This window comes from Pleurodeles waltl, chromosome 3_1, assembly GCF_031143425.1.
Source record: "Pleurodeles waltl isolate 20211129_DDA chromosome 3_1, aPleWal1.hap1.20221129, whole genome shotgun sequence".
NCBI classification, from domain to species: domain Eukaryota; kingdom Metazoa; phylum Chordata; class Amphibia; order Caudata; family Salamandridae; genus Pleurodeles; species Pleurodeles waltl.
The window spans coordinates 1,905,654,465-1,905,675,980 of NC_090440.1; the positions used below are offsets into that span (position 1 = coordinate 1,905,654,465).

General features: G+C 44.1%; 1 protein-coding gene across 4 annotated transcripts in view; it reads right to left on the reverse strand.

Annotated features, from left to right (window-relative positions):
• The window catches only part of LOC138285741 (caspase-8-like), a 188,743-nt gene that overhangs the window by 12,283 nt on the left and 154,944 nt on the right, over positions 1 to 21,516 (reverse strand). For all 4 annotated transcript variants that reach the window (XR_011201638.1, XM_069226073.1, XM_069226072.1 and 1 more), the window contains exons 8-9: positions 14,040 to 14,163; positions 2,065 to 2,572 (exon numbers count right to left, since the gene is read on the reverse strand). Coding sequence is in view for 3 of the 4 variants with exons in the window: in XM_069226073.1 (XP_069082174.1) it covers positions 2,065 to 2,572; positions 14,040 to 14,163 (632 nt within the window). In the remaining variant the exon portion in view is untranslated. The remainder of the gene's footprint in view (positions 1 to 2,064; positions 2,573 to 14,039; positions 14,164 to 21,516) is intronic.

Genomic DNA, 21,516 nt, shown 5'->3' on the forward strand with positions numbered 1-21,516 from the left:
AGCTATCGAAATAATTACCCTTAGTATGTCCTTCTTTCATATGTGCAAACCTTTAACATAGCTTACAATCTGAATCACCAGCCCCACTAAATCCTATCTCTCAAGCTAATCGCAAAGCAAGCAGACTTACAAATACGCCCACAAGGAAACACAACAAAAAGCCAAGGCGTTATCTTAGGAGCCGCTCTTACTCTGGAACCTCAAATAGACACTATAATAAATTCCTCAACAAATATGTCCAGAATTTTAAGACGAGTTTTGCCTATCCTAAGTTTCTCCCACAGAGTTCAAGCAACAGCAGAGTCTGTGCTCTTCTTCTCCGTTAATTAACAAATGGTGTGCACCCAGGAGCCCTGAATTCTCTCCTAAGCAAATTACAAGGGGTCCAAAACTCAGCAGCCAGATTACTTTTTCATTCCAGCTCACATGATCTTGCACTGGAGTCCACATTCTCATTGGATCGCTTTCAAAGCACTGTGTATAACACACCAAGCAATGTATTGAATCAAACCAATATTTCTACAACAAAAAAAATTGAGTTTACCTCCCTCGATGAGGCCTCCAATCCAAAACATTGCTACAGCTGAAAGGCTATGCTTAAAAAAAAACGGACTTGGAGGGTGTTCTTTCTCAATTCAAGCCATAAATTGTAGAACGTCTGGTCTATGCAAACAAGAAACCTAGAATACTTCCTTTCTTTTTGGAAAGCTGTAAAACTTTGGCTGCTCGAATGTTCAGCCCCTAAGTTACACCTAAACAACTTGAAAGAAACAAAACAACCACGAAACTAATAAACTCAAATGGAAAATGAGACAATACTACTTAAGACAAGAACTCAACTAGGTTTCGAGTAAAGGAAAGCTACATGACGCACAATATATTGCTCTCATATACTCTTTAAACATGAACCTGCATACGGGAGGTGCCACGCTTGCTGCAAAACGACCAAACCATGTTTCAGAACCTCACCCAGGTGTTCCCATGTATTCATACTACAACCACACACTTCTACAGCCAAACATGTAGGTGCAACTGTAATTGCTCCAAACAGTGAGAGAGCCAGGATGCCGCACTAGTGGCAGCTGCACGCTATACACGAGACCTAACATTATACAAATCAACAACCAAAAAAGAACTTTGGACTGCTAAGTTTCCTGATGTTTAATAAGTGTAAAATCAGGATTTAATCAAAAACAAGTGGCTCGGATTATTCTTCTCCTCTGACATTGTTTGCGTGAGCTATACTTTTGTCAGGTGATTTATCAAGTTCATAATTTGATAAACAAGTGAGCTTTTCTCAAATAATTACGCCATTGTGTCAGTATGTTGACTCTCCAAAATGGCTCTCAGATGTGCTGTGGGTATTTCACGGTAGCACTGTATTTCAAAATAGGTGTAAAACAGAGAACGGTATTTTCAGAATAGGGAGTGGAGAATCATTGGGTCTTGGGTTTGAAGGGGTGCTGAATGTGGACAGGACACAGTTCTTAAGATATATTGTCTGTGAAGGTGCCCTATCCATCAAGGGGCAGGGTCTAGTCAAAAAGCGGGAATGATCTTGACATTTTTTCTGTGGCGTCATTTGGCTGATGGCATGGCTTCTCTGTACTTGGACATTTATAAGACCTGCCAAACTGGATTCCCGAGACATCCTTCTTTTCGTATTTTGTCTCAGGGCTGTAGTGATTTTTTAACAAATAGTTCAAGCACGCTTAGGCAAAATAGCTTTTATTCATCTCACTGGAAAATTCATCTTGACTATTGAAGTTTTACATTTTTGCATATGTTTCGTAGAACTGTTTGCAAATAAATGCCTCAAATTCTGGGCTGTGTGAGGAAAGCAGGAAAAAAGGATTTTCGGGGGATCTTTTGTGCCTCTCCAATCCTGTGGTTCAATTTATCAACTGATTATTAGGGATGGAATTGGTTGCATTCTGCCATCTTTTCCTGACCAACAGATGAGCTACTGGCCAGTCCTCTCTATGTACTCTCTCAAATGCATATTTAAGAAGCAAACATGCACACATCCATCCACCACCACACCACAGATGCAGCCTAACTCACCTTGGGCAAAGTTTTTCCAAGTGCTTACAAAGGCTCTGTATGTAAAAGCTGCCATTCGAGATGTGCCTGTAGCTCTCATAATGGTCTACTGTAGAAATTCCAGTTAAGAAGTCGGCCCCGATAGGAATGGAGACCTTGGTATCATCGGAGACCAGAGGGTTTGCATCGGATTTAATGTCCTCACCCGAATCTCGCTGAATGAGGACACCTTTCTGTCCCTCTTTGCCTTGACAGGCCTGGATGAAGAAGACTTTTGGCTTGCCAGCAAGGGACAAGCACCTCTCTCCATCGACAGACCTAGTCAGCTCTTCAATCAACACTGACCGCCCATCTGTCCCATACACTGCTCCTTTTAGTCCATGGGACAGAATACAGCACACAAAGCAGTACATCTTTTCATGGTCCTTTTGTCCGTATTCCATCATAGTCTGGAGGATCCTGTATGCAGTCAGGTCTCGGCGCTCCTCTACTATAAACTGAAGCCACTGAAAGATTTTTTTTAGTTTTTCTGTAAGACAAAAAGAAACCACAGATTTGAATAAATACAAGAAGAAGGAAAAATGAAATAAAAGAAGGAGAGCCTTTAGTCTGTGATTCCAGAGCTAACTGGGTCGTGTCCACCCACTCACACCATTCCATATTTGATGTGTGCGCTGGTAATAACTCACTAAAGTGCCACAATGTATACAGAGCAGGGGTGGTCTGGGTATTGCCCTTACTGAGAAAATGTAAAGTCCACAGGTAGAATTAAACCTTTTACGGCCTTACCATCCTGGTCTAGAGCAGCTTTATAGCACCTGGCCTCATTCCTCCAAAGCAATGTTGCAGATTACACGTTCTGTGCAAGTTCCTCCCCACAGTTTCCCAAGTAAATAAATGCAGGTCACTCACAGGCTTATCTACACAGTTCATGCTCACAGTTTTCAGGGTTGAGTGACGGCATCCTACTCAGTCAAATCAAGGAATTCCAGCCTACAGAGTGGCTTTAATTTTGGGCTCTAGAGGTGCAGCACAGATGGACAATATCCACAAGTCCATGCCTGGCAACATGTATGACAGTGGTGCCCAAGACCTGTAGAGGATGTGTGGAAATGCGAGGATGTGGTTTTACTAAGCCACACAGTTTGTATGTAGTATTCTTGTTGCAATGCCTAATACAAAATGAGGTAGACTGTGGAAGCATGGACAATTTATTGTGTACTAAGGCCATCTTGCATTGTATTAAGCATGTCGAAATTACTTATGCAGTGGAACTTGTCTTGCTGAAAACAACTATAATGCATAGAATGCCTTCCTGCTAGAATCCAACCAATTTGAGTTCTGCTTGACAGGTACCTACAGCCATCTCATGCCTTCTTCCATCAAGTTGTGTTCTCTTTTACCTAATCCTTGCCTCTTGGCCCTTACTTGGCTGACTCTTAGAACTCAGCTTTCCTGTGGACATTTGTTTTACTACTGCACCTATAGGCTTTACTGACAATGGGGCACTCTGAAGTTCGTGTCTTTAGCCAAGCAAATAGTTTTATGCATCCCAGTGATCACAATGCTTTCTGTGGTAATTCCAGATTCGGTACTTAACAGACTTTGATTCTCCTTGAACAGCTAGCTGCCACTGTTCAGCAAACAGTTCTGTTGATGAATCACCAGAGCTGTAGGAATGTCCTTCACACTGCCCTTCAACAAAGTCTGCAATGTGACGAGTCTGTAACCTTACCCAACTCCTTTAGTGCTAATGTTTCTATGCTGATGCGCAATAGACAATATCACCCTTTTAATCAGAATCAAATATGGTAGTGTAACAACAACTGGCTGATTGGTCTCAGACCCTACACATCTTTAAACATGGCGAGAGGTATTAGCAGATGTTAAATATTAGTGAAAAAGTGTATGGCCCATACACAATTTTACAGATAGCAGGACTCTCTCTCAGTCTACAAATGTAAGACTTTTATGTTCTTTAGATAGCAAGGTTACCTTGGAGATATGGGGCAACACCGGCACTAGGATTCTAACAAATGCAATAAAGGACAGTCTAAAACTGAATAAGATGCCAAAAGACCTTAATCAAAACAGACAATTTTCATAGAAAAAAATCCACCATGCTGACTCAACAAGACACCGCATGATCAGATGTGACTAAGAGGAGAAGTTTCTATTTTTGAAGTCCTTGTTAAACCTAAAATAATAGCAACTTTTTTTTTTTTTTTTTAAACAAAGCACAGCAATATGTCTTCTTTTACTTAGCCTGGCAAGTAGAGTTCAAACACTTATCGTCAGAGGCCTGCTATTGTGTAACAGAATGCTTTAAATGGGCAGACATTATTAATTTGAAGAGGCGTGTACCAGCATTCCTTAGACAGGTGAAATATTTGTTCAAGGAAGAGTACCAGGACTTCTCAGTAGCACACAGGAACCGGGAGCTATTGAGCACCAGTGCTTCTTTATTATGTTTTTTTAATTCTTTGTAATTTTTTTTATAACAGAACAATACAATGAAGTAGGCATTTCAAAGGGGGTTCAATCAGATACACAGTTTGTACATTGAATAATGCCCGAAGAAACCCTAAACCAAATATTATTACATATACTGGTTAAATGTGGGTGAATAGGTACATTCAAATCTTGAGCAGTAGAAGATGTACTATTTTTTTATAGCACTCATCTAAAGCGGGCGTGGTCAGGCAGGTATACCAGATTCCTATTATAATCCTTCTGTTTTGGCAAATCCTCTCATAACGTATTGGTTTTTCATCTTCTCATACGTTTCCTTCAGGTTCATCCTGCTGTGTCCTTTTTTTAATTCAGATGTTCTTTATTTAATTTTATGCAAAAACAGAAGAAAACAAAGAAGCTAACTTTACAGTTGTGAGCAGTACACTCCAGTTGCCCGAGGGAACAGAGAAGCAATGCCATCAAATGTATAATATAGATGGTGAAAGTATACACGTAATCCAAGGCATGTCATAACGAGCTTACAAAGCATCTCTTATCACAGAGCAGATGCAGCAGTAGTAGTGATATCGAGCGAGTGGCAGGCCTATGTAATAGCAAACTAGTCTGTTTGTCTATTGTGTACCGCATAAACTGGGAGGAGCCCGCTGTCCCATGTAAGAGAAAGAGAAGAAGAGGAGGGGTTAGAAGTGGAGCAAAAGGCGAGAAGGGGACAGCTGCACTGGGCAGAGGTAGGGTGGCTGTAAGGTAAGATCTTGGCAATACCTATGGCAAGAGGAGATTCGAAAGGGGATATTTAAGGCGGTTTGTTCACCTGTAGATATTTATAGAGGGCTTCCCAAAGCTGCCTGGGGCCGGAGGAGCCATGAAGCTTAGAGTACAAGGTGTTATCAGTTCTTCTAAAGGAACATAGTAAGTTCCACTACAGGCGCAAAGGGAAGTGGACGTCCAACTGAAGAGAACTATTTTGAAGCCCAAGGAGAGGAGGTGGTCTACTAGAGAAGCGGTGTGAGAATCGAGTTCTGCCGCTCAGGGGTTGACATGTAGACCCAAGATCGGTGTTACGAAATCAATCTCTATTAAAACCCCCATGATCTAATGTTATAGGTCTTGGATCTTAGTTCATAGTGGGAGTGTCAATTTGCACGTAAGAAACATACTGAAGATCCCCTATACCCTCTCCACATCAACAACAGGTGCTTGAGTCCCTCAGCCCCAGTTTGCGTAGTCTGTCTGGGATCCAGTGTGTTTTGTGAACGGACCAGGATCTAGATTGTGCAAGGGCAGGGGTGATTTTGGTCTTGAACAGAGAATTCCAGGTCTTTTGCCACATTGTTTTTGTTAAGGAAGAGAGTGCCTGCAGAGTGTATGAGGCCTTCGCATTTTCAGTTAAAGAGTCTCAAAGCCTGTCCAGTGGGCATCGCAAGGAGTTTATACAGTTGAGAGGCAGTATAACCTGGTCTCTTATGGGTGCCCAAGAGCCCAGGAAGGTCTGGATCGTGCAGGGGATTCAGTTTACCCAGTACACTCTTGAGTCTTAGAAATTTGTAGAAGTCAACGTTTGGTAGGTCAAATTTCATTTGCAAGGTGAAGAACGGGATAGGATTTGGCACGCAAACCTAGGTTATTTACAGCGTTTATACCTTTTTGAGCCCATGTGTCTCAGTATAATGTTTTGATATTGTGATTAAACCACTGGAAGGCTAGGGATGAGCCATGCCCACAATGATTCTAGGCGTTTGTCAAGCATAAGGAGTGATGCAACAGTGTCCATTAACATCTGCTTAGAATGTTCCAGAGGAAGATTTGAAATGTTGTGAAGTGTGAGTGTGGAGTATGATTAAAAATGTGGCGCCACGGAGAGGGGTTATGTGCTTGTGGGAGCAGTCACCATGCCCCTTGAGAAATCAAGAATGCTCTTTGGTAACAGGTATTTATTACCTCAGAGGATTTGCTCCTCTTCAGAATTTTCATGGAGATTCTTGTTTGATTGTTTTCCCATATGAATTCGGATATAGTGTTATCCACTGACTTAAAGAAGGAGAGGGATAGGACCACTGGAAGCATGCCAGATGTGAAATTAATCAGTGGGCTCTCATTACCTCCACGGTTCCCATTCTCCCCAAGCAAGTTACACTTTTCAGGGACCATATATTAAGGAGATTTTGGTCAACGTTTTTTGTTCATTAAGTGTAACAGAATGTTTAAGATCCGAGGTAAACCACAAGCCCAGATATTTGATGGCTGTCAGTTGCCATTTTAGACCAAGGTCAACGATTACAGCAGAAGTGCAGTGCACATTCACTGGGAATATCTCAGTTTTATCTTTGTTTAAAGAGTAGTCCTCTACTTGTGAGTATTTATCTATTTCTTTCATGATAATTGGTATGGCTTGAGAAACATTTTCAGTGAATAAGAATATGTCCTGTGCATAAGCAGCAAACATTTATCTGCCTGATAAGAAGCTAATTACCGGAATACACGTTTTATCCCTAAAGGCGGAGATTAGTGGTTCAACGGCCAGTAGAAAGAGCAAGGATGAGAGCGAGCACCCTTGGAAAGTATCTTGTGAGACTGTTAAGGGCTGGGAGAAGTGACCGTTCACTCTAACCCTTGCTGTGGCGACCAGAGTAAATAAATAATCATGCGTATGAAATCTTCTCCAAGGTGATGATATCTGTGTAGTGTGGCATGCCGGAAGGGCCAAGAGGCCTTGTTGAAGGTCTTTTTCTGCATTGAGGGCCAGGGCTGCTGTTGGTGAGAGGGATAATTTGCCCCTTTCTAAAATATGACAGAATGTCCTGATGTTGCCAGCCGTGCACCTGCCCTTCAGGAAGCCTGTCTGAGAATTTTGCATCAATTGTTGAATGACCGGATCCAGACACCTTAGCATAGATCTTGCAGTCAATGTTAATAATGGAGATTAGTCTGTAATTTTGACATTTAGATGGTCTTTCCCTTCCTTGAGAATCACTACGGTGGTGGCTTCTGTGGCCGAGCCGGTAATAAGGCCTACTAAAGTATACTGTTGAAAAATTGCATGGATGGGATTTATCAATATATTGGCCATTGTTTTATAGAACTTTGCTGAGTAGCCATCTGGGCCTGGGGCTTTCCTAGATTAAAGAGAGCGTATAGCTAGGATGATTTCCTCTTCTGTAACGAGCTTATTAATAGCGAGGGAGTCCTGAGATATTTTAGGGAGATTACAGGAATTAAGATATTCATTAATTGGTGGACACATTAATGTTGTAGAGTTCTGTATAGAACAGTTTAAAGGAGTCAAGAATGCCTTTTGTGGAGGTGGTGACTACGCCTCCTGGATTTTCTGTACCCTACATAAAGGATCTATTTTTTTTTGTAAATTTAAGGTAATTAGCTAGCGATTTTCCTTCTTTACTGTTATTGCAAAGCCTAGTTGCATTAACCACATCGGTCCATTTCTGGGCTTTCTAGCTAAGAATTTGGTTATATTGGGATTGCACTGTGAGCAGTTTGGGAAAGAGAGATGAGCCTTTACCTTGTCTAAGTTGGGTACTTAGAATTTGAATCGTTGAGTCTAGTTCCTTGAGGCGTTTAGAGATGGCTCTAATTTTCAGGCTAACTAAGTGAATCAGTGTCCCCCTTAATATGGCTTTGAGAGCATCTCATTGGATTGTAGGTAAAGAGTCATTCCCGAGGATTTCTTTGAGTAAGTTTTTAATGGTTGTCTCGATTTCTAATCTATTGTTAGGGTCATCTGAAAGATCATCATTCAGGTGCCAGTGACAAGGTGGTGTGGTGGGTTAGTTGAGGATTAGTTGGGCAGAAATGCACGTGTGATTATAAATCACTATCAGCTCGACTGTCAGAGAACGGGAGAGGTGGAGGAGAGACCTGCACACCATAATATAGTCTATGTGTGAGATCTGCAATCCAAGGGCTGTAGCTTTGGTTGTATGACACATGCCTTAATAATACGGTCAGAACCATGGCAGCGTCTTTCCCACGCATGCCTTTACAATTAATTTTGTTGTAAAAACATATCTGGGAAAAGAAATATGCTTGGTAAATCCCACCTGTCATCCCCCCTCTCCCCTGTCCTGCCCCTAACGTCCAATACCCCAGCCCTGCAATCCACCCTGCCCCAACCCTTAAAAATGCCCTTTCCCCCCCTCCCTGGCCTTAAACCTAACTGACCCCACCATGCCCTTAAAACTACCCAACCCCTCACCCCAAGCACTACAACTGACCAGCACTGCCCTTAAAACTACCCCTTCCCCTGCCCCTGCCCTTAGGCCTAAAACCCTTCCCAAAAACTACCCTGACCCCAGCCCTCCCACCCTGAGCCCTACAACTGCCCCTGCAAACTACCCCTTCCCCCACCGATCTGAGCCCTAAAACCCGGCACCAGCCCTTAAAACTACCCCTACACCCCCCACCATGAGCCCTATAACCCTGCCCCTTTAAAAAAAAATAAAAAAATACTGGACCCCCCCTTCACCCACCCGGATCCCTAAAAGCAACAACACCTCTAAAAACTACCCCACCAAAACCCCGCCTCAGCTCCACTTACCTCTCCTGATCCTTCCTTTTCCTTTCTCCACTCTCTGTCCCCTTCCAAAAAACTACCCAACCCCAGTTTCCCCGCCCTCAGCCCTAACAGTGACCTCCACCCCTGAAAACTGTCCCTGCCCCCTTAAAACTACCTTGCCCCCCGCCCTGAACCCCCAAAGCCTGCCCTGTCAAAAAAACTACCCCCACCTGCCCTAAGCCCGCCACACCCCTAAAAGTGCCACCCCACCCACCAAACAACGCCCCAGCCCTAGTTACCTCTCCCAATTCTTCTTCTTCTGTTCTTCTCTGCCCATCCTCACAGCTAGACCACAGATTGCTCTCTACCTTAACCAGGCATATGTGTGGTTTAGGCATGTGTGTGGTTAAGGCAGATAACAGGAGAGTCATGGTTTAGGCAAGCAGGAAAGGGCACAACGGGCTTAGCCTGCATTGTTAAGGCCGTTTCCCATAGAATTTAACGTCATAAATGTTTTTCTCGTGGGTTTCTTATAAGAGGATAATATCACCTTGCAATTTGCAGTAGTCAGCCACCACTCTATGTTTAACCAGCTGGTTAAGCCCCTTTCTATTTGATGAGAGTATGTTTTGCGGGAGAGCCATGATGCAGTAACTGGATCAATTTGGGCTGCCGATGTATGGGGTGGAATGTTTAATAATTGGAGTCAGGATTGAGGCACAGGTATGAGTGATGACTTGAAGTCTAGGAGCGTGTTTAAAGGGATAGACCATAACAGAGTATCACCCAGGTAACCGGAGGAGGAGCAAGAGAGGCAAACAGTGGTTTAGAATTTAGGATAAGGGAGGTGAAGAGTGTTGGGGGCGGGGAGCCAGGGGAACAGGACATGCAAATAAAACTCTAACAAAGTCAACAAATCCAAATATTTTCCTCCTACCCCTCAGAATGCATTGAAAATGCAATCCCCCACCCTTAATTTACACAGGACACACTGAGGCACGAGCTGGTCCATCCCAAACTGGCTAGGTAGCTACCCAGCCCTGCAGGATAGCTGGTTGGAAACACAGAGAGAGGGTCTTCTATAGAAAGTCCAGGGAGCACGTGGGTGCACTGAAGAACTGTGCAGCAGTTCCTGCTGAAATTATATGTAGATAGCAGGTCTGTGAGAATAAAGTGGGTGCCTGAGTATTCTCAATCAATCATGATTTGAGGTGAAATTGGGCTTTACTAGAATACAATGTGGATGAACAGAGAAAGGGTAGTATCCTGGGGTGGATATGTATGGTATGTGGTAAAAAGGGTAAGGTTAGCCCCAAGTAGAAACATGAACAAGCATTGTATGTCCCTGAGAAGTGTTTTAAAACCCTGAGTTGTATCAAGGCTATTGGGAACTATGAGCTAAAGGCGTGGGTTTATTCATCGAGTCAGACTGAGCAAACTGGGCTATCCATTGTGGAAACAGGTGGCATCATCAGACAGCAATCTTAACCGGTTAAACAGGAAGTATCAAACAGTATGGTCATAACAAATAATTAGTTAGGAGGCATTGTAGTAAAACCGTATCCCTCCATAATTTTGTGAAAAACCTCCAACATTCTATTAATATCATCAAAGATATTTCTTTTATTAAAGACAATAATGTTCAACACTGAAAGGCATACATATCAGGCTTACAAATCCAGCACGGTGTATCAGGATGCTGGAACAGCGCTGTATATCACGCCTGGATAGAACAGTGTGAACCACAGGGGCCAAACAGTAAGTTTATATCCAAAAACAAACACAGGAACAGGATGGTGACATCAGAGAAAACTAAAGACAGCCTTGCAAGGAAGCAGAGAGAGCGGTTAAACTTGACGGAGGGATGCTGACTAGGGAGACATGCGGACGACTTAGGAAGGAGAAGTGGTGGATTGAGATCCCTCTTTGTGGGATCTTGGTGGCTTCACGGTAAGACAATCACAGAAACTTGAAAGTTAAAGGACATGTCAGGTAAATAATCATTAACAATTCATTGCAGCCTGTACAGAGGAGTCCAGGAATTTTTGGAGTTCTGCTGGGTCTGTAAAGAACAAGGTTTTCCCATGTATGACGATCCTGAATTTCGGGGGGTGTGCCAATCTGTATGGCAGGTTGTGGTCTTTAAGAGACTGGCAGAGGGCCAGGAAGCCTTTCCTAGTTATCACTGTCTCCTTTGAATAGTCCTGCGTGATATTGATTTTGGATCCGTTCCAGAGGACATGTTGAGCTTTCCTCATATGCACAAGAATAAATTCTATATAGCAGTATCTTAATGGTCAGAAGATCATGGCTATAAGGTGCGAGTTATGGGCATTGGAGCGGGGTTTGCCCATTCGTACTCAGTGAGCCTGTTCTACCTCAAAGTTTCTGTCAAATTTGATACCCAGGGTGGAGGGTAGCTAGGCCTTCAGGAATTCAACACAGGAGTTAGCATGGTCTTCTACCCTTTCGGGTCATCGAAATATGCAAAGGTTATCTTTCTGATTCCAGTCTTCAAGTTCGGAAATGTCTTTCACCTAGGTATTAATCTTATTAGTGACTGCATTCACTTTTGACTTCTCAGTTGATGCAGAGTGCTCAAATGCCTTGTTTCAGCTTCAGTGATTCTGCCCGCCACGTTTTGAAAATCGATCCGTAAGGCTCAAAGGTCCTCATAAATAGCATCTGCGTTCACTTTTGTTTTTTTTGCCACAAGTCATGCAGTGCGCTGAGTCCCTGAAGAATCATATCCAGGCTAGTAACGGAGTCTGATTTAGATTTGACGGGGGATGCCGGTAGAGGAGGTTTCTCGTTGGTTCCTTTTAGATATGATTTGTTTTTTCTTAGTGTCTCTGCAGTCTTTACTTTTTTCGTCAGTCATAATGGAGGACATTCAGCGTTCCAGGTTATTTTATAGAGTTGTGTAGCTTCACCAACTGTCTGTAAAAGTAAGCTTGATCCTTTAGCAGTGGAGGAATTTATTGATAGCCATTTCGTACACCACAAAATGGTATACTGAGTTCCTGATAAAGTTGAGTATGTTGCTCACAGCTGCAACAGACCACCTGGATCTGACTGAATGTGTTTGCAGGCCAGGAGATATGAACACATTGAGCATATAGAGTGAGCTGAGCAGAGGGCACAAATAAATTCGTAAAGGGTCAACTAATGGGATGTAGCTTAGTCTTGTTTCTCAAGAAAGACTGCCATTTTGTTTCCCCCCGGGAGGATGATGGTGTTTATTTCTTGAGGTAAGCCAAAAAGCACAGTGCAGATTGTAGTGGGGGAGAGACGTGTCAAAGGTCGCCTTATGATGAAATATACTGTCCAAACAGTTCTCTATTCGTGTCACGTGATCAGCTGGCTTTGGGCGATGATGAGATCTTTCTTATATGCGTAGGGGAATGATGATTCAGACACGCTGGCACACAGAATTTACTCAGGGGCCCGGGACCTGTTTAAGCTTTGACAGCATAATAGCAGGCTCACTATTTGGCTTCCATACACAGCATTGACTTTTATATTATTCCATGTGCTGTACTGACGTTCTGCAGTTATGGCTCACTTAGCTGCGCATGGTCATTTGGAGCCTCAAGCGCTGAGTAGGAAATAGGAATCTTCAGATTATCAGGTATCCATAGGCCTAGCTGTGTGCGGTGGGAGTGGTGTTTGTAAATCGCTGGTAATGATATTAGATCTTAAGAGATCAGCTTGGTGCACTAGTAGGGACGGTTCACTGCTGTCACGGCTGCAGGAGGGATAGGAGGCATAAACATTTCTCTCAGGGAGTGCCTATATATGAATGCGAGTGAAAAAAACCTGGCACAGGTGGCGGTTACTAAATATTTATGTAAATAATCCGGCCGGCGAGCGTTCAGTGGAAATGGCCTGCATTGGTGTCTGCTTATTGAGTTTTGTACCTCACTGGTACTGATGTATGAAGATGTTAGGGGCTCAACAATAAGTGGCGCTGCTGGAAGCCGCCATTTTGTTCCTGTAGCACGAATGAGGTGTAAGATTCTAATCCAGTCCAATCCACTGGACTGACGCACGATTTTCAGTGCATTGCACTCCTCCATGTATGTTGTGTCTCTGTTAGTAAGCCTTGGTCATTTGGTGAGCAAATTCCGCAACAATGTGTTAGGATCTGCAGGGCAGAGCACAGAGCAGCAAGATTATGCCGCCATCTTGCTTGGGACCAGGCCACACCTCCCATTCTTCGGTGTCCTCAACCAAGTCTTCTACTTTGGGTGTTTTAGATAACCACAAGTGAATCATACTTCCAGAGTAGAACGTTATAACAGACATGCACTAGGCCACAGGTTCAGAGACATATTGACATGTTGTTCATATCTGTGTTACTGCCTAACAAAGCCAGCCACACTGGAGCGCACATAACTCGAATTAAAGAAGTTTGCACACATTTTTTTAAATTTAGCTCATCTGGAATCATCATCGGTGGTGGATATATACAATCTAAACAAAATGTACATATGACTCAAATAGACCTTTACATTACTAAATATTTCTGTATTGAAGATTAACGTATCTACTTATTCCTGTGCAGACAGTGATTAACTACAGTATGTTTCACGTGATTTACTTTATCAAAAGACTTGCCAGAGGATTCTCTTTCCTGACTACAGAGTGTAACTTGGTGATCACTACCCTTCCCTGATCTCCAGATCATGTCTATGAGATTGGAGGAACAGTCATAATGGTTCTCCATGTTTTATGTGCCACCCTACACAGGTTTTAGTACTGAAAAATGTACCCCCATCTATTTGAATGCTGCTCTATGGTTCTCTGCATTTTCTGTATTGAATAATGCATCTTCAATAGGTATACATCTTCCAAGAACACAGCCTTCTTCACCTTTTTTTGTCCTACTTGAGCCTTAAATTGTCTTGGTGTCTATGACCATTTCTGCATGTGCTCCCAAACCAAACCACACCAAATGTTTATACATATGAACACCATACTGGTTAAGAATGGCAGCAGTAGTACTTACTTGCATCCGCATCAGTTCCTTTCCTCTGTTTAAGTATATTGGGTAGCGATGTACTAAAATCAAAGTTATTGATGATCAGGCAGTATCCAAGAGGCCTATCACCCATCCGGTATGTTTCCCCAAGCTATGGATATAAAGACAGAAGGCATCAATAATTGGAATTATTTTAATACTCTTTCTCTTGTCAAGACAGTTTCGTGCATTCAGTTAGTGGGAGATACACCACTACCACTGATTCAAAGTGAAAAATAATTAATCCATGTTTATTTTGGAAATATTATAGAAGTCATTCTATGCAAAATGAAAAATATAAACTTTTAACATCAATATACAATTATTACAAGAAAAGAAAATTAGTTCCATAGCTACAGCCCACCCACACAAAAGAAAAAAAGTTCATATATTATAATAGAGTAAAGCAAAGGAGACTGCTTATATCCACTACATTTCAGAGAAGCTGCAGAGCATATTATCTATTGGGGAGAAAAATCATGATACTAATCATAGTTGCATAGTAACAATCTGAAACACATATTAAAGAACAACTCATACTCTACACATTCCCTTAGTGCTATAGATAAAAAAAATAGTACACTTCCGATGATACACAGGAGCACTGCATGGCTAGTTAAACCTCATACTTAAACTTTATGCCTTGTCTTCTAAATTATGTTAAGCAAAGTTTTGCTCACCAATTATTTTTCTTTTTGATAACCAATGATATTGAATTTTCACAGCAATGATCCAAGAGGACATCATACATCATATCATTACAAGGCAGTGGCTGGGGGGAACCAGGGTTAGTACAAACAAAATTTAAGCAGACATTGGTTCACCTCAGATGACCCAATCACCTTCCCCCTACTCATGCTTCAGCTGGAAGCCCCTTGCTTCAAATACAGGTTGTTCTTGTTGTGCACACTAGTCTACTCCCCTCTGCCACTGCGATATCCCCAGGGGGAGCCGGGGTTTTCAATCATACTGCTATGTTGTGCTTCACCACCAGGGTGGCCGCACCGAAGAACGTGGTCAGCTCCTGCACCCTCCAGGACCCCAAGCTGTAAACTCCGAGAGGAAGGTTCTACCTCCCAGCCAAGCACCTCTGAAAGCTGCGGTCATCCAGTATCATTGGTTCACAAGGCATGACCAAACCACATGATAAAAATCTGTGGGGGTGTCAGATCAATGGGGTCAGGCTGGTTCAGGAAGAAAACCTGCACGATGTAGTTTGGCTGGGGTGAGATAGGCACAGTGTAAGTATTAAGTCTGAATCAGATGTAGCCTAGCAGAAATGTTTATAATACAGGGCATCTCGCCAATCGTCGTCCTCAGTGCTCCCAATGCACCCAAAGTGGTCTAGAGTACTGGGGGCGTTGGTGACCAGGGTGCAGTAGGCTTGTTATATGCCTCCCTTTTCCAGCATTCCCATAAGGAGTTTAGCTTCTAGAGGGCTAAATTCTAGGAAGGAGGTTTCCCAGGGCACATGGGCAGAAAGGGCGTGTCTCAGTTGTAAGTATTTGTAAAATCGGGAAGAGGTGAGTGCATAAGTGTCCTGAAGCTCTTGGAAGGAGCGCATCTGAGTACCCGACCATAAAGCACTGATTTGTGTTATGCCAATGAGATCCCATCTCCTAAAGCCCTCTAATGCAGCCACCTTCCTCAGCCATGTGCCATGCGACAAGGGGGTCTAGAGAGTGAGCATGGCATCCCAGCGGGTGTATTAGAGGGCCACACTCCAGACAAGAGAAATTAAGCCCATCACAACGATTAGCCCTTCTCAAAATCGAATAGGAGCAAGGCCAGGTTGGGTGTAAGTGAACAACGATGGGCCTGCGCAACACGAAGGCAGCAGAGGCAAAGAAGTGTGCTTCTATTCAGCATTAATCCACACTGGTCTGGGTGGCTAAGAATGCAGTACACCTGTTTAAGTCAAGTGGCCAGTTTTGTGCCGTAAACCTTAACCACGCTGTTAAAGAGGGAGATAGGATGGTAATCAGTGCAGGAGGTCAACAGGGGCCAAGTTTTCAGAATGATGACAACTGTGGCGGTGTCTATCTCTGGCGAGAAGACGCCAGTCTTTGCCCCTTCTTCATAAAGGGAAAAATAATGAGGCATCAAAATCTCCCTAAATTTGGGATAGTATTATGTAGGAAACCCGTCTGTCTGGTGGTCTTCCCAGAGGCCACAGCTGACAAGGCCACTCAGTCTCCTACCTCTTCAACCGATAGCAGCTGATCCAATAGTTGGACCCCAGAGCCAATTATTTTTCTTAATGAGAAATATTGATTAAATCACTCTTAGGCAGGTCACATCCTGCTATAGTGGCTGTTCCACCAGGTTCTTCTTACGAGCTCAGCAGAGTGACTGTCCTGAGAAAAGTCTGGAGTAGATTTGCAGTGATCTTTAGTGAAAGCTTTAAATTTCTCCCTCCATCGTATGGGCTGAAAGAGATACTGCTTGCATCAAACTGTACCATTTTGGTAATTTTGACCTAGGGGAAGATTTTACATCCTTTGCTGATGCAACTTCTAATTACCTTATCTCCTGTAATCACCCTCTTATTTTAGGCAAGATTTAACGGGATATGGATGATCATAATGACCACATGGTTTCTGAATTTACTGAACTGTTATACACTGCAGGTACACCGCAATGAATTTATGCCACCACATATAAGGAACGCCATATTCATGGCTTAATTTTGTCTCTTACATTGGTTACATTCCAGAAAACATTCTTGCTCCAGTCATTTTGGCCTAATCACCATTTGGTGACTTTTGAAGTGACCAGCCTTGCTTTGGTCAGCCTCATATTAATGAAAAACCAGCAGTTTATAGTGATAATGTACTTATAGCTCCAACTTTGCAGGGATAGTTTAGTAGGGCCTCTCATCTCAAACAACTCAGATTATGCATCTTTCACACACTGGATGAAAACTTCCTTAGACATGTGTCCAGTGCCCTATTTGGCCTGAAGGCCACTTAATAAGGCATCTGGTTAAAAGAATCCCTATTGAAATTGCAAACAAAATTGTGTGTAAAAACATGGAATGATGCTGGAAGCAGAAGGCAGTCCTCCTGACAGTTAAAGCCCACTTTCTGTATCATAACAAGCAAAGTAGAGTTTACTGTACTTTTCATTCTAATAAAATCGTCAGTGTACAAATTTGTCTAAAGAAATGTTTAAAGTAATGTAGGAGTCCTCCAGCTAGAGGAGCCTAGGTGCTGACACCTTCCCTATAGGTCTGTGAAGGCCTGTCACCCTATTTTATATTGAAACTGATGCCCGTAGACACACATTGGGATCATTTTAGAGGCTCATTCTTAAGCCCCAACTATTCCTTCTTCAGCCACAGTTGCACCTATTCCTCACTTCTCTGGGCTCTGGTTTGTCTACAGACCCAGTACCTAATTATATCTGGAGAGAACTTGCACCTGAAGTCGACTCACCTCTCCTGGACACCTTGAATTCTTCCCTAGTGACTGCGTTAATATTGAGACTTACGTTTTCTTTTCAAATCCATATCTCTGGAAACCTCTGGTGGCATTTGTTCATTTTGCTGTCTAAAAATTCATAAAAATATAACCTATTTTCATAAATTGGTGTCATATTTATTTCGCGTTGCGTGACTTTGTTCTATTGTTTTGGTACTTGGTGCTTTGGTAAATGCTTTATACTTGTTCCCTTGTTTAAGCCTGACTGCTCGAAGCCACAGCTACCCAGGGTTGAGCTAAGGTTTAGCAGACAAGCCTGACTGGACCTAAGTTTGTCTTGTGAGTGTATATCACAGCGAGGTCGCACAACCACACTATATTACCCATATTACACCACAATTCCTCACACCTGTAAGCTCTTTTCACCCTGCCTATCATTTAACTCCAGTCAGAGATTAAAAACACCAAGAACCATCAAATCTAAAGTTCAACACTGTATTCTGCTTCACATGAATAATATCTTTATGGTAAGATATATCAATCATCTAGGTGGTACACGGTTCCAAGTATCATCTGAGCTGACCATGCACATTGGGTACCTGTGTATGAATCACATACCATCTGCTCAGGTCTCCCTGGCCTGGCCAATGTGGTACCGCATTGGTCCTCCTGGCACTTGGGAAGTAAGTGGATGATGACAAGGAGGTTTGTTTTCTTGTGCTTGATAGACAAGCAGGGCTCTTATGCCATGGACTAATTTGCTTCGTGGCTGTATCACAGAGTTCTTCAGATGAAGCCTGGTCCCACTGGCAAGGGTTACAAAACTCTTCATGCAGGAGTGAGCTCTATTTCTTACAAACTCTTTTACATCATTTGTGATTATTCTTAGGTTGATAACATAGGCATGACATATTTCAGAAATGGTGTTACTTAAAAGAATGTGAATGTCATCAGTTCAGTTTGGTTACCAGTTCTTATGGAACTTTCTTGGTAGTCAGTATACTTTTTTTCAGACTCCTATTCCAGGTGCATGGGACAAGCAGGGGTTACTGGACCTCAACCACGGGCGCTTAAGTTATTCGCCTCTGATTTTTTGGGGTCTATCTTAGTATAACCCCTCCAGCACTTGACATTCACTGACGGTGATAGCAAATAGTCACAGGCTTCTTGGGGAGGTAGTATAGAGGTGCTCGAGCTCAGCACTTAAAAAAACATCAGGATAATAAAGGATTGTCCAAGCCAGTGCTTTACTTTCAAAACCAAACGAAGAAAAGTACTTGAACTCAACCTAGAGCTAGATACTACACACAGGGATGTACACATAGCAGTTTAGTATCCTGGGTAAAGAGTGAGTCGGCGCCTCTTCCCACTATGTCCTTCAATCACCATGGTCCAGGTGGATCCCTCCTTTGGGTAATGTTTACAGGGATAGTTTCATATGCAGATTGTCCCAACACTCTTAAAAATAGCGCTCTTCTTTAATTTGGTCAAAGTTTCCCAACCAAACCAGTTTTTGATTCAATGCATCTCAGTGGCTGCCCTGCTTCTCTCAGACTCAGCCACACCCCCTTTTCTGGAGCTGAGTGTGAGTTGGCAGTTCCTTTCAGCCTCCTCTATGGTTGGCTGCTCTGAGATGTAAACTACTGTTGGGGGAAGTGCTGGTTTGCAGGCTGCTCACTGAGGTGCAGTGCAGCCCTGACCATGTTGTTCAGGTTCAGATCCATGTGACCACGCACAGGCTGTGCTCTTGTAACAGGTAAGGCATCAGGCAGGTCTCTGCAGCTGTATAGAAGATTATGGATTACTTCATGCCAAAAATCGTAGGTTGCGCAATGGCTCTGGTAACACCGCAGCTTCCAAATGTGGACACAGCAACTCAGGTTGCGCAGCAGTTTCACACTTCAGGTGTAGCCTCTTTGGGCACATTATGGGGGTCATTCTGACCCTGGCGGTCTTGGACCGCCAGGGCGAAGAATGACGGAAGCACCGCCAACAGGCTGGCGGTGCTTCTGATCCCATTCTGACCACAGCGGTAAAGCCGCGGTCGCCCTGCCGGGGCCGGAGGTTTTGCACCGTTTTTGCCCCGGCTGGGAGAATCCGCCAGGGCAGCGCTGCAAGCAGCGCTGCCCTGGGGATTCTGACCCCCTTACCGCCAGCCTGTTTCTGGCGGTTTTCACCGCCAGGAAGAGGCTGGCGGTAAGGGATGTCCTGGGGCCCCTGGGGGCCCCTGCACTGCCCATGCCACTGGCATGGGCAGTGCAGGGGTCCCCCAACAGGGCCCTGGCCAGCTTTTCACTGTCTGCCTAGCAGACAGTGAAAAGCGCGACGGGTGCAACTGCACCCGTCGCATGGCCGCAACACCGCCGGCTCCATTCGGAGCCGGCTCCTGTGTTGCAGGCCTCATTCCTGCTGGGCCGGCGGGCGCTAACTTGGTTAGCGCCCGCCGGGCCAGCGGGAATGTCAGAATGGGGGCCGCGTAATTTTGGCCGCATGGCGGCCAAATGGTGGTTTCCGCCCGCCAAGGTTGGAATGACCTCCTGAGTCTTGAAAAGTAGGGCACAACAAGCCCTACCACAACTTCTTGCTTCAGGGACAGCAGCCTGGGTCCCACCACCACTTCAAACTTTAGGTACAACGGCTCAAGACATGCTGCAGCCTCACATTTCAGCACAACAGCTCAGAAAATGTCCCACCTCATGATTCCTGACTTGAAACGCGGGGGAGAATCTGTGGCCCGCCATCACAAGGGTACATGGATTGCTCTCTGTAGACCTCTGCTTCTGCTTATTACTGCACCGAGGTTTTGCTGCACCTCGCTCCTCCCTGACAGGCCATCCTCCTGCAGGGATGGCAGGCTCCTTCCCTCTCTTAGCAGGCAGGCTGCGTTCTAGGTTCTAGCTAGGTCCTAGCTATGTAATCAGCTCTTGCAGTAAAATGTAGACTCTGGCAATGTCCCCTCATATCTGGAAAGCTGGCTGTTAGGTAGACATTTGCTATGAGGGTACAGCACTCCTCTGAGTACTCTGCGGAACACTCAGTATAACTCAGGTCATAGACAACTTGAAACAGAACAGAAAGTGGATCTTTGGTCTCATTTTTATACAGCCGAAGCAGATAGGAGAGATGAATCCACTGTCTGCACTTTCTGCATCAGTTTGGGGGTTGTTCTTTCAAGTGTCCTCTCCGCTTTCCAGATACAGCTGTTCTGTAGAGTGATGTTACAGCAAGGTTGTCTCCAGCCTTGAGAACCTACAACTCAGGCACAAATACATGTAAGATTTCTGCAACTGGCTGTCATCAGCCACACTGAAGAATGACAAGAGAAAGACAAAAGCAGGTCTCACCTAAGGGGTCCTTTTAACACTGCAGTGCCACCTTTCACCGCACCATCTGCCAGGTGGCAGCGGTTAGCAGTTTCTCTCAAGAAAAGGACTAATACAATCTCTAAAGGAGCCTTGTACGCTCTCTCCCCACTTTAGTGCCTAGCTCTCCACTTATACTGTATGCAGAAACAATTTCATCTCCATCTTGCGCACAAGTCTGGGTCGGGGACGTCCAAAATGGATCCCTGAGACCTCTAATGTTCTGATTCCCTCATAAATGCAATGCATGTACTAAGCAGGTTACATACACAACATAAACTTGAAATGTTAGAGCTAGGATCTGGGTTATCGCATAGAAGTGGAATGTTACATGAGTGGGCCACTAGGCCTCCACTCCAGTGACACAGATTAAAAGTCTGGGCTCAACTCTGTATTCTCAAAACAAAGGGGGTCATTATGAACATGTCGGGAAACCCTGCCGTGTTCATGCTGGCGGTCTAAACATAGACCGCCAGCTCACTTGAGACCCCGCCGGCCCAATAAAGAACAGAATGCTGGGCCAGGACATTGCCGACAGCTCCACATGGAGCAATTGTCAATGCCGCAGTGCGGCGAGTGCAGCAGCACCCGTCGCGCAGATCACTGCCCGTAAATCGGGCAGTGACGTGCGCGATGGGGCTGTGCATGGGCAGTGCAGGGGACCCCAGAGCACCCCTTTCG